At 35.0% G+C, this 17,243-nt stretch overlaps 3 protein-coding genes across 3 annotated transcripts; all 3 read right to left on the minus strand.

Annotated features, from left to right (window-relative positions):
- Positions 1 to 293: 293 nt before the first annotated feature.
- Positions 294 to 1,706, minus strand: LOC116113964 (L-type lectin-domain containing receptor kinase IX.1-like). The gene has a single exon (XM_031400113.1). The coding sequence runs from the start codon at positions 1,704 to 1,706 to the stop codon at positions 294 to 296; it is 1,413 nt and encodes a 470-aa protein (XP_031255973.1).
- Positions 1,707 to 1,727: 21 nt separating this feature from the next.
- LOC116113965 (agglutinin-2-like) lies at positions 1,728 to 2,177 on the minus strand. Its single transcript, XM_031400114.1, has one exon. It carries the CDS (start codon positions 2,175 to 2,177, stop codon positions 1,728 to 1,730), a length of 450 nt encoding a protein of 149 aa, XP_031255974.1.
- An 11,192-nt stretch (positions 2,178 to 13,369) lies between these two features.
- Positions 13,370 to 16,360, minus strand: LOC116113972 (protein CHROMOSOME TRANSMISSION FIDELITY 7). The gene is made up of 6 exons (XM_031400120.1): positions 16,098 to 16,360; positions 15,193 to 15,478; positions 15,008 to 15,103; positions 14,810 to 14,878; positions 14,114 to 14,463; positions 13,370 to 13,703 (listed from the first exon to the last, which is right to left on the minus strand). The coding sequence occupies exons 1-6, from the start codon at positions 16,274 to 16,276 to the stop codon at positions 13,562 to 13,564; spliced, it is 1,122 nt and encodes a 373-aa protein (XP_031255980.1). The 5' UTR covers positions 16,277 to 16,360; the 3' UTR covers positions 13,370 to 13,561.
- Between the last annotated feature and the right edge of the window lie 883 nt (positions 16,361 to 17,243).

A 17,243-nucleotide genomic window follows, 5' to 3' on the forward strand; every position in this document is an offset into this window, starting at 1 on the left:
TGTCTCTTTTTGTGCCATTTTCTTTATCTCATCTCATCTCTCTTCCGCATACATGCACTGCTTTGCTGGTGAAATAGATTTTTCTTGTGCTTAGATAATTTGTGCTTGTAATTATCATCTTATCCCCAGGGCGATGTTACTATACATGGTCTATTGTATTACGAATAATTTTTCTGTAATATAAATGTCGCACTTATAATAATTTGAACTTGTAACAGAATATTGTTCGTAGTATAATTTCTCAAAACACCACCTATTTTATCTGCTGCTAATACTAACATGACAGATTAGAATCATGCTTCTGATGAGTCATCTGAATCTGGAGACAGTGGCCTTGGAACAAATGCAGGATCATGCAACTCCTGAGGAAGCTCTGGCAGTGTTGCTTCAAAATTGAGAAGTTGAATTACTTGTCCTGCAGATGGCCTCTCCATGTCGACTGGGTGTGTGCACCATAATCCCACAATTAGTAAGCATTCCAATTCTCTGCTCTCAAACTTCATTTCTAGTCTCGTATCTGCTGCTTGGATAATGTTTCCTGCTTTATAGAGTTCCCAAACTGACTTTATCAATGGCTCCCTGTCTGCTCGCCTCCCGCATGCAATTTCTAAACTTACAATTCCAAAACTAAACATGTCTGATTCCTTAGTGGCGCGGCCATCTCTTAGATATTCAGGGGCCAAGTAGCCGACTGTCCCCACTACGTTGGTTGCTTGATTTTGTGACCAAGAATTCACAACCTTTGCCACCCCAAAGTCACCCAGCTTGGTACTGAAATCCGTGTTCAGTAATACATTTGCTGATTTTATATCCCTATGCAGAACATATGGCTCGGCCTCTTCATGGAGATATCGTAGGGCTGAAGGCAAGCCTAATGCTATTTTGTATCTGATACTCCATGGCAGAGGTTTTTGATTACCAAATGGATGATAATCAAGGCTGCCATTTTGCATATACTCATACACAAGTAGAAGCTCATCTTTTTCATGACACCACCCCATTAATTGCACCAGATTTCGGTGTTTTAATCGACTGATAATCTTCACTTCATTGACAAAAAGTGACTCATACAGTTCGGATTCAGCCAGTATTCTCTTTACAGCAACTAGGCCGCCTAACCTGCTCATGTTTCCCCTGTAGACTTGTCCAGAACTACCTTGACCCAACTGCTTGGTAATTGAGAAATTATCAGTGGCTGTTACGAGTTCTTGGTAACAAAATCTTTTCGGAAAGGCATCTTTTTCGAGATCTTCAATTATAGATATTCTTGATTCAATTTTGTCCACCTTTTGCTTTCTTTTCTCAATTGCAAATATCCCACCAATGAAAATCCCAACTGTCAAGAAGCAGAAGCAACATGCAGCAACGAGAATCCAAAATTTACCCCCTGTTTTCGCTCTCTCTTCCAGAGATGAGGAAAATTCCCATGAATTGATGGTATGTCGCTCGATATGCCCACCTGTGGATGCTGAAAACCCGATTACGACTCTCTCGGGGACAGCTTTCCTAAGATCAATCTGGTAAGAGAGAGAAGAGTTTGCATCAGAAGTTGGTTCTTCATCATATGACCAGAACACATTAAGTTTCTTAGAAGTGGCACTGTATGTAACCAAAACATTGGTTTTGTTCCCAATGTGTGAGAGATTATCCCATTCAGTATAGTTTGATGAAGATATTGAGTTGTTATTGATGCCAACATGCATCATATTCGGATCCCACTGGTTTACTTAGGAATCGAATTCAACTGTGACAAGTGTATATTGTGAGTAAGTTCTTGTTCCGTTATTGCTATATAATCCAAAACATCCTCCGGCAGAGTTGGGGGGAAGCGGATAATTAACAGAAGCAAGGAAGAAGGCAAGTCCACTGCCAGGACTGTGATGAAGAACCCGGTTGATGGTGAAGGAGAAGCGGGTTGTGAAGTTTGTGAGTAAACCTGTTGAAGATTCCCAGATAGGCACTGGGTACGCGTAAGAGGCACGACCAACACAACTCTGACGATCTACTTCATTGAGTTCAATGACTCCGCTTATAGGTTTTGCATCACCCTCATAGACAATGTTGCTGGCTCCAGGATCAAAGCTAGTGAAATTGAAGGAAATAGTATTTGCAGATGGAGCACGAAAAAGGAATAGAATGAACATGATATATAGAAAGTGAAAATGGCGTGATGCCATTAACGACATTCACAAAGTAATCTTGCGAACAAAGTTACACAAGTTTATGCAAGAATACTTAGAAGAGGTTATAGATTGTTCGAAAAGCAAAATGAAGAGAATTCAACGAGGAAAGGATGAATGATAATTAGCCTGATATGTTTAGCAGTAGTATATAGCACTTGCCAATGAGTAAGAAAAATTGTCCATATCAGTGATGGCTAAAAGGATGGAAAAGCATATAGAAATGGCTTGTAGCTGAGATTGGCGACTTCTACAAGACGAAGGACAAGCAATATGTCAAATAATAGATGGGTATATTTTTATATGATCTTCCTAAGATTCATCAACATCAAGTTGGTTCATTGGGAGTGTGAAAGTTGGAACATATACAGTCAATAACTTTGTTCTAAGTTCTATGCATAGATATTTAAAACACAATCCAGCGGGGCCGGATTTTGGCTTTTTGTTTGTTTTTGTTTCTCTGGCTCTTCAAATCTTGATTTTCTCACTTGCAGTTTACAATTTTGGAGTATTGTTACTGTTACTGTTATTTTACCTTTCTCGTGGATTTTAGAGTTGCGTTAGTAGTCTGGGTACTCATTCATCAACTCTTGCATATTCAGAGTTTGATATTTAATGGTAGTGGCCGCAATCCAAAATCATTCTTGGCTTCTTGCCTCGGAGAAGCTTTAAAATGGTGCTTCAAGCTTTGAAAAACTAAACTACTTGTCATGAGGAAGGCCTCCTATTGTCAACTAGGGAGTCTCTGCCTACCTGGCCATTCAGCACAACTTTGAGACTAGACCCATGTTAATTGGAAAATATATCACAGATTATCTCTGCAGTTTACGAAATTATTAATCGGCTGATAATATTTGCATTTTTTTATTAAATGGACTCAGATTTTATTGTAACTCTCGTTGTGTTGATATTGTTAGAGTATTTATTTTAGAGACCATATTTTATATAAATAAAGAATATTTTTATTAATTTTTAATTATTAAAAATAAATTTTTTATTTAAATCTAATAGATTCTTTAAATTTTAGAAAAGAAAATATGTTTTTTAATAAAAAAACTTAATAGAAGAGATAAATAACAAATAAAATATATAAAAATCAATGTTTTAAAAACCGACTTCATCAGTGATCCGAACAAATAATCAAGTTTCAGGTTGACTGATTGAATCGATTCAACCGACGAGTCACACCTATGACATCATTTTCTTGATCCCATCACCCCATCAATGTTTTATGTCTACTTCTCCTTCTTTATCTCATTAGCTCATGAATCTCTCACCTAAAGTGTCCACCAACAAACAACTTTTTATTGTTTTTTTCATTAAATGCAATACAGTACACTCTTCATCTTTTTCAGGGACATTTAATATTTGTTTTTATTTTCAATGAAAGCTTATTAAATGCAATATAAGTACACCTTCTTCATTTATTAAATTAAATTATTTATTTTCAAACTCTTTTACCTTAAGGTTGCAGGAACGAACAAGAGTAGAGAGAGAAAGCTTAAACTTCTTTCTCCAACTCTCTTTGTTGTTCTTTTCTCTTTCATTTCTTATGTTCTAATTATTAAAGCTCTTCCGGATTCTTCAGCTTTCCTCTAATCAAAAGGTGCATGCCTTCTACACCAAAACACACAAACACATTCACTCTTTCTTTTTGACAAAATCCTCATTTTCTTCTCTTTTATTAGCTGTGTGCCGCCACTATTATATACACCTCCACCATTCTCCACCACCGCAGCAGCAACGGCCTAGGGTTTCAACTCCTCTCACTTGTTTTTTCTCCCATTCTTCGAGTTGGATTCTCTCTTCTTCTAGTGGCTTCATTGATTAGTGTTGGAAATAACATAGAATAACATATATCCTAAAGTAATCCCAAGATCATAGTCACCCATTGCAATCATATTTGTATATAAACGAACTACAATGAATTTACACAGCATAAATACCTCTTCTCGTTATCTCTGAAGCCAAAAATTGAATCTAGAAGAAAACCACGAAGAGTATTTTTCTTTTCCAATTTTAGAGAGAGAGAGCGTATTTTTCCTTTTGCGTATTTTTGAGTAACAGTGAGTAACCCTTACTAAAAGGAAAAACTTTCTTTTTATATGGGAGCGGTTCGTGAGAAACTACCTTTGGCAGTTTCCACTTCTCACGCCCCTTCATCAGGGGTGTACTTATCCAATATCTCCCACTCACACATGACGGGACTATCTCTCTCTGTGCTTCTTTAAGGTTTATACTTTAGTAAATATGCCGTGTGACCATGTATACTTCTAGAGCACGTTAATCATATATCTGTTAGGAATATATAACTTCTCGAATTATGAAACTCAGGTTGTATGTTGTATGCAATACCCTAGATTACTTATCACATTTTTCTAACAATCTCATTTATAATAAATATCCGTTGTATTCATAATTATGTTTTATCTTTACATAAAAGTAAAACATAATTGGTCGACCAATGAATACACGTGATTATAGCGTGATAATTCAAAATCGTAATATTCATTTTTTCTCGATTCTTGCAACTTTCATTTAACTTGCTTTTCTAGAAATGTCCCAGCAGATTGAATTTATCTTAATCCTTTGGGTAACACCTAAGATAGCAATCATCAAATAAGTTTTCAAGAAACCGAATAGAGTAATAAGGGTATTCTATGAGATTTTATTCTTAAAAAAACTCAGGGTCTCACACATGTTAAAGTTGAGATTTTGACTTTCATTCCCCTTGGTCAATGTTTTGCCCATTGGGATGAAATCACATGCTACACATTTCCTCATTTCCCATGGATTGCATGTCTCTTTTCTTGTAAATGCTGTACAGATTTCAGTTCAGACATACCTAATGTCTAACTTGAGTTCACTTTACATACTTTTAATTCATCAGAACTCAATCTGGCAATTAGACAGTAAAGTGATCATTTATCACTTATGGTCACATTTCATTATGACATTATTTTAATTCTATTTTTAGGCGACGTTAAATTTTTAAGTTTGGCTCTCTATCTCACCTAGATAATAAGCTTAAAATCGTCTCATCTCCATTCCTACGAAGTAATGGAGGCGATTACTTGTGTGAGAAGTCAATCTTTTAACTGTCTGACATGCTTTTCAAATAGACATATATATAATATTTACATAACTAATATGTATATATTATTATATATATATATCCACTTCTTCATGTATGTTCTATAATAATCTAAATTGAGCATTGACAATATTGTTATTTATATTGATAAACAAATGTAACAATTTTGGGAAATCAGAAAGTATGAGTATATTCAACACCTACTTAAGCCTGAGGATCTAACATGTCTATTGAAAGTATCTCTTGGTATAGGCTTGTGAATGGATCCGCAACCATGTCATGCGTAGATATGTACTTCATGTTCACCTCCTTTGTGCCACCAAGTCTCGCACAAAATTATATTTGATATCTATGTGTTTCGTTTTACCATGATATTTGATCCTTAGTGTTGCTATTGCTGCTTGACTATCACAGTTTATTCTTCTGGTTCAATAGCAGCATTAATTATTCCCAGATGATTCATGAACCGTCTCAACTAAACGGCTTCTTGCATTGCAGCTGAAAATGCTACAACTCAGCCTCACATTGTAGATAAGGCTATACATGATTGTTTCTTACTACTCCAGATAGGGCCCCACCATTTAGTGAGAAAACATATCTGGAAGTAGATTTCCTTTCATCTAAATGTCCTCCCCAATCAGCATCGGTGTAGCTTCTCATGTGTAAATCATTTCCTTGGTAACATAATGAGTAATCAATTGTCCCTTTTAGATATCTTAAGATTCTCTTCACTGTTTTCTAATGTCTTGTCCTGGGTTGGACTAGAATCTACTACCAATCAATGGCATAACAGATGTCAGCTCTAGTGCACATCATGGCGTACTGAGACTTCCACAACACTTGTATAAAGAACATTCTTCATTTGTTCCTTTTCTTGTGGAGTCTTCGGACACATTTTACGACTTAAAGTCTCGCCTTTCGCGATAAGTTGTCTATGGGTTTACAATCTTGCATATGAAATCGTTCAAGAATTTTCTTAATGTATGGTTCTTGTGAAGAGATACTAATTTTCTTGACGATCTCTTGAAATCTTGACTTCAAGAATATATGCAGCTTCACCTATAATCTTGATCCTCATTTGATTTCATTGACAAATCCCTTATTATTTTCAACTTAGTAATATCATCAACATATAATGATACATAACAAATTTTTTATTGGATCTCTTTTTATATACATAGTGATATTCATCTATCATTTTGAAATCATACACATTATCCATTATGAAATCGAATATACCACTGTCTAGAGGACTACTTGAGGCCATAAATTGACTTTAAAGTCTACACACTTTATGTTCTTGACCTCTCTAATATAACCTATTGTTGTGGTCCATATAGATTTCTTCTTGTAATTCCTATTGAGAAAAGTAGTCTTTACATCCATTTGATGCAATTCAAGATCCATGCTAGCAACTATAGCTAGAATAGTCGAACTGAGGTAAACCGCACAATAGGTGAAAAAGTTTCTTCATAATCTATTCCTTCTTGTTGTGTATACCCCTTCGCGACTAAGCGAGCTTTGTATCTTTCAATACTGCCATCAGATTTACGCTTGATTTTGAGAACTCACTTGTTCCCAATGGCTTTGCGTCCTTTTGGTAAATCAACCAATTCCCATACTTGTTTGATTTCATAGACTCTAATTCTTCTTCCATTACTTTCATCCATTTTTCTTAGAAGGCAATTGAAAGCCTCATTTACATTCCTTGGCTCTTCGTCATCTATATGAGTAACAGAAATTTCCCCCTCAATCTCAAATTGTCGACGTGGAACTTGTTTCCTGTTTGATCGACGTTTGGAGATTGATTGGTTTTACTCCCACTTGGACCCACTAGCATATTGGATCGCCAGTAGGGAATGATGAGGATTTGAAACTGATTCATCAACTTCCATTGCTCCCACTGGGATGTAGTATACCAACCGATTGTCGGCAACAGAATTGCCTTAGTCTTGTGTTTCATATAAACAAGTTTTACCTATCTCGCCCTCTTAGGAAAATCGGTTTCTAAGAATGTGACATCTCGTGATTCAAACTCAGTGATGCTACCACTTTCTTGTTCTCCTATGAAGACGTATCCCTTTGAATGTTTTGAGTATCTTATAAAGATACATTTCTTCCCCCTTGGACCTAATTTTCCATATTTATGGGAAGGATCATCAACATAGGTAGCACATCCCCATGGCTTTAGGAGACTCAAATCGGGTTTTGGATTTGTCCATAACTCATGTGGTGTAGTAGTAATAGATTTGGATGGTACTCGATTGAGGATATATTGGCAGTCAATAAGGCATCACCCCAAAAAGTGATGGGCAAGTTTGCTGTGCCATCATAGACCTCACCATCTCAATAGGGTTCTGTTTCTTCTTCTCAAACACCATTTTTTTGCAGAGTTCGGGGATAGTTTAATTGATGTTCTATTCCCATTTCATCACAAAAATTTCTGAACTGATTAGATAAATATTCACTTCCTCGTATGGTTTGTAGAACTTTATCTTTTTATCTAATTGATTCTCAACTAAGTTTTTAAACTTCTGAAAGCATTATAAAGCTTTTGATTTTTGAGAAATCAAGAAACATACCATATCGAGTGAATCATCTATAATGTGATGAAAAAACACCCCATGTCTAGCCCTCACATCATTGGTGACATATGTCAGAATGAATTAGTTGCAATGGAACTTCAGCTCTTATCGCTTTTCCAAATGGTTTTCTTGCTGTTTTTCCAACTAGGAAATGTTCACAAGTAGTCAAGTCTACTTTTGTTAAGGATCCTAACAAGCCTTCTCTTGTGAGTATATTCATTCTTTGTTGCCAAATGGCCAAGCCGTGCATGCTATATATTCACATCATCATTATTAGAAGATGTATAAAGGAAAAACAAAATTACTATAATTATAAGCAACGTCAAGTACTAAAAACCATCCGAAATATATCACAACCATAGTATGTTGTGTCCAAAAATAAATGGACACAGTACTGGAAAAGTTTAAATTAAAACCAATTTAACAATTCTAATACGAAAATCAAATTTCGACGAATATCGGGTGCATATAACACGTCATGTAGGTATAGGATTCGACCTCCACGCATGATCAATTTGCATGTGCCGATCCCTTTAACATCCACTTTTGAATTGTTACCTACATATATCCATTTTGTTTCCCGTAGTATTCGTCGAAATTCCACAAAAGCACTCATGTCTTTCGCTATGCGGTCTGTTGTTGCTGAATCTACCGTCCACAAAGGATGAGATTCAGTTAGAAAAACAGAACTGGAAACATTATATAACTTACTTGTGCAAACAAGTAATTTACCTTCTTCGGCTCACTACAATCGCAAGCAAAATGTCCCTTGTTACCACAGTTATAGCATTTCACCTTTGCCATATTTCTCTTCTTGGCAGGATGCTTTCCTTTCCTGTATTTAAAAATTTTTCTCTTCTTCCCTAGAGCCTTATCAGTATTGCCTTTTCTTTGGGATCCACCTTGGAATTTACGTTTAAATCCATTCCCACCATGTGAACTGGAACCAGCCATATACACATCAGTATTTGCCTTACTCGCATTAAGGCGATCTTCTTCCAGTTCCAAATAGTGTATGGCATCTTCTAAATTTCTGATGCCCTCATTGTGGGTAAGGTGTATTTTCATATGTTCCCAATTTTGAGACAATGATCTTATGATAGCTTGAACCTGTTGTTCATCAGTTAGGACATGACCTGTATCTCTTAACTCACTTATCATGTTTGACAAATGCTGTAAATGTACTCTCATAGTATGTTCAAGCTTCTTTTTATATGTGTCAAACTTGATAGTGAGTAACCGGAGTTTGGTAATGGACGTACCGCCAAACTTTGTAACAAGGGCGGACCACATGTCCTTTGCTAACTCGTAATCCCTGTACTTTTTCATGAGATCATTGTCCATGCTGCTCAACAAAGTGATGCGAGCAGTGGAATTCTTCTTCTTCTTCCATATGTCATAAGTTGCACGGTCTCGTCTATGTTGAGTCGTGACTCCTTCTTCAGACTCTTCCATGGTTGTAGTAAAAGCTTCAAGAACCTCTTGTTCTTCCAAAACATATTGGATTTTCATGCTCCATATCTCATAATTGTCACCGTTAATTTTTTCTCCTTTATTAAGTTCGGCGACAATGTTCTTAGATGCATATGCCATTTCTAAAAAAAATTACACGTGGATAATGCATGTTATTTAATACTAGGAACATACATATACATTTAATTAATTATATCAATAATAATTGTATATTAGATTTGGAATCAAAAGTTAACAATGTCACAATCATCATCCAAAATTCCAATTTCCAATTATCATAGATATAATTAATTGCAATTATAAAATTATATTTAGACACAATCATATAAATATAATTCAACATAAATTCACATAAAATTTTAATAAAATAAATAAATAAATAAATAAAACTAATTCCATTATGTAAATAGAATTCAACATGTAATGAAATTAAACAAACAATGTCCCAAAAAAAAATTAAGTGTATTTACACATTCTTAAAACTGGGAAGGATCTGATAATCCTTATCCTAAGGTCTTTATCTAACTTGTAATTAACCCTAGGCAAGGGAACTCCCAGTTTCTTGTGATGTCCTTTACGAGTGGAGACTCCTATAGATGCACCAACTGTCTTTTTGGCACCTCAATCTATGTACTCCTTGATGTAGTTGTTGACTAAACGTCTATAATTTTTATTGTCATCTTTAAATTTTTGAATTTTCAGCTTGTTCCAAACCATATCAAGGAGACCAACTACATTAGGGTAACCAAGAGTCTCTCTTAGGACTTTGTATTTTGACTCATCTTCCTTTAATCCCCCTATCCAGATAATTTCCTAAATCTTTTCATTCACATGAATGAAATGATTTACGAGTTGCACCAACTTATCCTTTGTGTCTCTTAATATCAATGTGTGAGTTTGTAGAGTTCTAATCATGTTCATAACCCTTTCCTTTTGAGCGGGTGTTCTAGCAACCATTGCACATTTATAACGTAACATTTTTCTGTAACAAATACAAAAAAAAAAAAAACTATTTATTTATCAAATAAAGGTTGACTATATTTGATAAATAATATATATACGTGTTTATGGCTTAATAACAAAAATTAGACTCATAACAATATACCAAGTGTGCATTTTATTCTTTACAGCAAAACAAAAAAAATTTAGAATACTTCACGCGCCCCCACGTGCCGCCCAGAGAAGCCACGCGCCCTCACGCCCTGGCGGGAGCTCCCACGGCCTCCCACAGATTCGGGTCAGGTCAACTCGTTTCACATTTAACCGGGTCAATCTTGACCCGATTTTGACCTGTTGACTTGTTTGACTTCACTGGTCAGGTGTTGACTGGGTTTGACTAACCCGTTTAGTCTTATGGGTCAGGCGTTGACTGGGTTTGACTGACCCGTCTGACCTTATGTGTCGGGTTTGACTAACCCGTTTGGTCATATGGGTCGGGTCTGTGGGTCCACTTGACCCATTTTTATTTTGGTTAGTGGGTTGGGCTGGAAAGGAATATATTGGGTTTGTCAGTATATTTAACACAAAACAAAAATAGCCCAATGGTTAGGGAATTGGGCTTTTATCCTTGGAGATTTGGGTTTAAGTCTCACCAACCACGCCTGTTTGCATGATTTTTTATTAAAATGAAATAAAATAAAACGACTTGCCATTTATAAGGTTGGATTCAAAACGACATGTCGGTCCTTGTCGTCTTCAACCTCTGTCTAGGTCTGCAACTGAATACCCGACCTGGAAATCAACCCATACGAAACACGAAACTTTAAAGAGGCATATCTAAGTCATTTTAACTCCATTTTTTATGATTCGAAAGCCATTTTCTTCATAATTTCATAAGGAATCTAATAGTGTAATTATTATAACCGAAACGACAACTTTTTACGCACAAAAATTCAAAATTCAGAACTGCATTATTCAACAAACAACATGCTTTAATAGTACGAATTTTAAAACAATATATAAACCAAATGCTGTGATATCAATGTTGGAAATAACACAGAATAACATATATCCTAAGGTAATCCCAAGATCATAGTCACCCATTGCAATCACATTTGTATATAAACGAACTACAATAAATTTACACAGCATAAATACGCCTTCTCCTTATCTTTGAAGCAAAAAATTGAATCTGGAAGAAAACCACGAAGAGTATTTTTCTTTTCCAATTTTAGAGAGAGAGAGAGAGAGTGTGTGTATTTTTCCTTTTGCGCATTTTTGAGTAACAGTGAGTAACCCTTACTAAAAGGAAAAACTTTTTTTTTTTTATATGGGAGCGGTTCGTGAGAAACTGCCTTTGGCAGTTTCCACTTCTCACGCCCCTTCATCATGAGTGTACTTATCCAATAATTAGTATTATTTTTTTGGGTTGATTAGCCTCATGTCTTTAATTGAAAACTGTAAAAGGGATTTGAATCTCAGAACTTAGGAATTTGAGTTAACAAATCCGGTTGGACTGATGGGTCGCTACAGTAAAACCGGGGTCAAAACGGGTTAATTCTCATTCTTGGTTTTCTACCTTGACCAGCCCGGTTAAGCCACCGACTCCCAGTCGAACCGGTTAAACTGGCCGGGTCGATCCAGATTTTAAAACCTTGATAGAAACATGTAATTTATTATTTAAAATTAGGATAGAGTGCAATTTGACTCTCCATATGTGGAGAGTTAAATTCACTCTTAATTTATATTTAAAGAATAAAGAGTTTATTGGACTTTTTTTTTTTTATAGATAAACTCTTTATAATAAAGAGTTTAAGTCATATAAAGAGTTCTTTAGAGATGCAGGGATAAAATGATAACTTTGGTTTTATAAGAAGTTTTATGAATTTTGTTTTCTTTTAAAAAAGAAAGGGTTTTTCAGTAAATCGTTTGTTTTAGTTTTTTGTGGTAAACACCCACTAGTTTAAGAAATGCTATCCTAACCCTCTTGTGATTTGTTTTTTTTTTTTTTTTTTTTTTTTTTTTTTTTTTTTTTTTTTTTAGTGACCACTCTTTGGTTTTGGAAATGTGGCCCTAAACCCTCGTGTGGTTAGTCTTTTTTTGTAGTGAGCACATGTTGGTTTTGGAAAGATCATCAATTCAACCTTCAAATTTATCAACAATTTCATCAATTTAGCTTTAAAAATATATATTAACCTCTTAACATTGTTTATAGGTTTTGAATGTTAGATTGATTAAACTTGGATGAATAATAAAAACGTCTCTTCCTCACAAACTTAAACATAATAACCTAACGATACGTAAAAAATGGAAGTTAGAATCGCATTTCTGAAATCAGTGGGTGCCACTACAAAAAAGGCCAAACTCATGTGTGTTAAAGTTGTATTTTTGAAACTAGTGGGTGTTAACTATAAAAAAGAACAAACACACTAGGGTTAAGGTTGTATTTATGAAACTAGTAGATGCTTACTACAGAAAAGGCGAAACACACGAGAGTTAAGGTTGCAATTCTGAAACCAATAAGTGCTCACTACGAAAAGGCCAAACACATAATAAGGGTTAAGATTGCATTTCTAAAACCAGCAAATGCTCACTACAATAAAAGGTAAACACATGGGGTTTTACTATTAAAAAAAAAAAACTCATAAAAGAAATAGTGTATAAATTTTGAAACTCAACCTTTCAATGAGAAGGATGTATATTTCAAAATCATTTTTAAGAGAGGTAATAAGATGATTTACTCATTTAATCCTAACAATAAAGTTAAAGAGTTAATGGCAAAGGGTCTCAATGATAGAGTTTTCAAACTTAGAGAATGCGGTTAATACTTAATAAGGCAAAGAGGTATTAGTAATACGGTTTCAAACTTTGAAGGTCTGTCTAAGACGGTAGTCCAGTGTTCTCCTTTCTACTCGACAAACTATAAGAAGGTAAAGCCAATGAAATAAGAGACTAGTCTGGTGACTTTAACGGCTCTGGTAAGATTACCGGGACAGGTAAACCATTGAATTGTTGGTCAACTCTCATTTTGACCATCAATCCAAATGCCCCTAAACAGAAGCTAACAAACGCAAACTAAATGCAACAATAGCCATGCTAACAAAATTGTCTATTTCAGCCAGTGAATTCAAAATCTTTTACTCAATCTCATACAGCAGGCTAATGCGACAGTAAATGAAATACAGACCATTGTTTATCAATTTTATAAACCAGACAGAATCAGCACCCACAAAAAAAAAAAAAAAATGACACTGGATAATACATCTGTTAAAAAAGTGAGGTTGTAGTATCTAACATCCTGATTCTTCAGCCTTGTATACCAAGAAAGTTTCAGTATCGAAATAATTTGACGCCAACGCCGTCCCGGATACACTAGGTTGAGAGAATGCTAACTTAGATTTTTCAAGAATAAATCCCGTGCAAAAACTTCTCCTGCATTTATAAGAAAGAAATAAGATAATATCCAAAGTAAACCAAATTGATTATTGCATAAGAAAAAGCAACCAAATCAAGCTTTTCATTCAACCACAAAGTATAGGCATCAAGTGCACTCTTGATGCAAGAAATTCTGAGGTCTTTTATAAAGTTCACCAATCAAATTTATTTAATACTATGTTACTAGGTTGCTAAATATTCTGGCTTTATTTGCGTTAAGTGGTATCATTAAAATTTTCAACTTTGAGGTGGCAAGATTGACCTTCGTATATGGATGACAATAAGGGCTTTATATAAATATTCATAAATATCAATCAGCCTTAGTAGGAGAAGAGTTCCCCAAATATCCAAAGAGATATATCAAGAACAAAGGAGATAATGATTGACAAAAGAATGTTTGGATTTACCTGACAGCATCCAGCAATTGAGTAGCAATGCCTTTTCTTCTGTTAGAAGGAGTGACCCATATGGCTCTGATGCCACAAACAGCAGGTATGGCTTCCTTTTCACAGACAATTGCTCCATTGTGATTTCCATTTAGTAGATCAGGACAATTAACAGAAGGGGTTCTTTTCATGACTTCCCTTTGTAATAAAATTTTCCCAAATTTGAGGGTGGTTGAGTTTGATCTCGTTTCTCTTGTGTTAGTGTCATCAGTTCTTTCGCCGACTAAGCATGATAGAACTTTGAATGCTTCTCTTATTGGTTCGGCAATTAGACAACCGGCAACCCTCTGAGAGGAAATAAACAGATACACCTGCAAAGAAAATTTATCAGAATGGTGTCAAAAAATCAATTTAACCCAAGCAACAGAACTGAAACTCCAGAAGTTATCAACTCTTAAAACTGAAGAATTTGGATTATATAGTAGCACTTTTACTTGAAAGCCAATAACAGCAACAAAATTTAGAAAAAGAATAGTGTCAGTCAGTTAATAAGGAATTAATAAGGAATGCTATTGGAAACAAACTTTGTGGAGACCAAAAGCCTATATTATATAGTATTCAAATATTATAAAGAACCATTTACAAAATTTTGGAGAAACTTTGGGTTATGGATAACTAGTTCATAAAATATTTCAACTGTGAATATAATCAGGATACCTTGCAGAGCTTATGAAAGATCCATCCTTCACCTAGTTCAATCTCCATCATCTTCACAACCTCCTGAACCTGCCAATCCAGTGGAATCACCATTAACATCCCCAACCAATATCAGCTGTACCACTTGTAAATCAATAAGAGCAGCTCCACCCATTAACCATGAATTAAAAATATTAAAATCAAAATGAAAAACTTAACCTTATTCCTCTGAGCAGGAGAGTCACAATCTAGCACCAAAACGATGTGCCCCCTTTCAACACTAGGCATATGAACTACCCGTTCGTTGCGCCAACCCTGATAAAATTACAACAACAATTTGATCAAACAGACATTAAAACAAATGAAACAAACAGAAGTGAGCACAAAGGATTCTAAAAATGAACCTTGAATTGAACCCCATGTGTGTAATTCTTGTGAAATGTCTTGTGATCCTTTTCATCTTCTTCATCACCAGCAGCATACTGGATTCCACATGTGGAACATATGTGAAGAAAAAAATCAGATTGGCCTAATTCTAGATGGAACTGTGCATAGCTTCTCTTCTTGTTTAGTGTTCTTCCACAAGCTGTCAACTGCGGTTTCAAACTCAAATCCAGTGATTCAGGCTGCTTCAATGTATCAAAATTTGAACTTTCATTTACCTCACTTCTTCCACCCTCAAATGGAGCCCTAAAATGAAAACCCCCGAAAAAGTAAGTAATCCCAAAGTCTTATAGTAATATAAACAGTAAATCTCTAGAGCCGAGAACAATCCAAAACCGGAAAGTATTGATTCTAAAACATCATATTTGACATTTCAATATTACAAGGTTTATGTTCTATATTAAAATTTATGTTGTTTCAAGTTTCACATTTAACGCTATCAAACATGCCCACTCTATATAAATTTCACTTCTTTTTTATTTTTTTTCTTTCAAAAAAAAAATTCAGAATCAATCCAAACTCATGTCAACAAATCAGAATTGACTCCATTAATTGAAGTTAAAAGGAGAAAACCACTAAACAAATATAGAATATCATTATTTAGAATTTAGATCATACAAACAATTGAAATTGCCACTCAAGTGAGCCAAATATAATTTATTGAGCACAATTAAAACCAAAAGCAACATAAAAAAAATTATAATGACAACATTAAATTTCTTTATTTAACTAAAATAAAGTATAATTCCAGTTCTTCAATTTTCCTCAATTTTCTAAGAAACCAAACAAAACCCAACTCACACCTACCAAACCAAGACAAAAACCCACAAGTAAACTACCGTAAAAAGTAAAATAAAATCCATACCCATCAAACTTTTTAGCTCTACGCTTGTAAGTATTGACAAATACATGCTGTTTCTTCTCCCAAATCGCCAATTCATCGTCTTCTTCCTCCGGAATCGGAGTTGGGTCTTGAGATTTTGGCTCAGGCAAACTAGAAGAAGAAGAAGAGGGCTTGAAGAAGGAATTGATTTTGGGTTGCATCAATGCTATGGTTTCGAGATTGATTCCTCGATTTTTTTTTTTTTTTGATTTTCGAATTTTTAGGGTTTTAAGTGTTTTGTTTTTACTTTCTTGGCGCCAATTATATTAAAAATAATAAAGTTTAAATAGTTTTCCCGCTAAATCTTACATTGAAACCCGGTAATTTTAGTTGAACCGGACTGGTTTTTTGGACCGGTCTGTTTAAAGCTCATCCCAGTAATATATTATAGTTTTGGGTGCCTTTGGATCAGGGTTGTAGAAGTTCTTGATGACGATAGTAAGAGTTTTTAAACTTTAGATTTATCTTACTTTTATCTGTTTAAATAAAGGGATAATCCTGGACCTAAGAGCATCAAGATATCCTAATAAAGTCTATATAACTAGACTGCTGTAACCTATGCTAAAGTAGAATATAATAACAAAAATTATCAGGTGTTTTCATCATGATTTCATGGTATCAGAGCCAGGTTCCTCTGGCTATACTAATGGTGAAAACTGCCATGACTGGTGAGAGAAAAGGCAAAAGCCAAAGTCCACTTGTTCGAGATTCATCCTCCAATCCTTCATCCCATGAAATTCCAGCCTCCTCAAATATGAGATCTGGACAACCAGAAATCCTATTTTCTTTAGGTAATAATGATAATAATTCAATCCAGATTAGTGTTCACAAACTGAATGGAAAGAATTATGTATCATGGTCTCAAGCGGTGAAGTTGATGGTTCGAGGAAGAGGTAAACTAGGCTACTTGACTGGCACGATTAAAGCCCCACAAGAAGATGATCTAACATACCAAAAATGGGATGTTGAGAATAGTACATTGATGGGATGGTTAATCAATTCCATGGAAGAGGAGATTGGTCAATTGTACCTGTTTGTTCCCATTGCAAAGGATATTTGGAAAGTTGCAAAGGAAACATACTCTGATGTGGGGAACTCAACACAGATATTTGAGTTGAAGTCTCGATT

This window comes from Pistacia vera, unplaced genomic scaffold (genome assembly GCF_008641045.1).
Source record: "Pistacia vera cultivar Batoury unplaced genomic scaffold, PisVer_v2 Contig693, whole genome shotgun sequence".
Taxonomy (NCBI): Eukaryota; Viridiplantae; Streptophyta; class Magnoliopsida; order Sapindales; family Anacardiaceae; genus Pistacia; species Pistacia vera.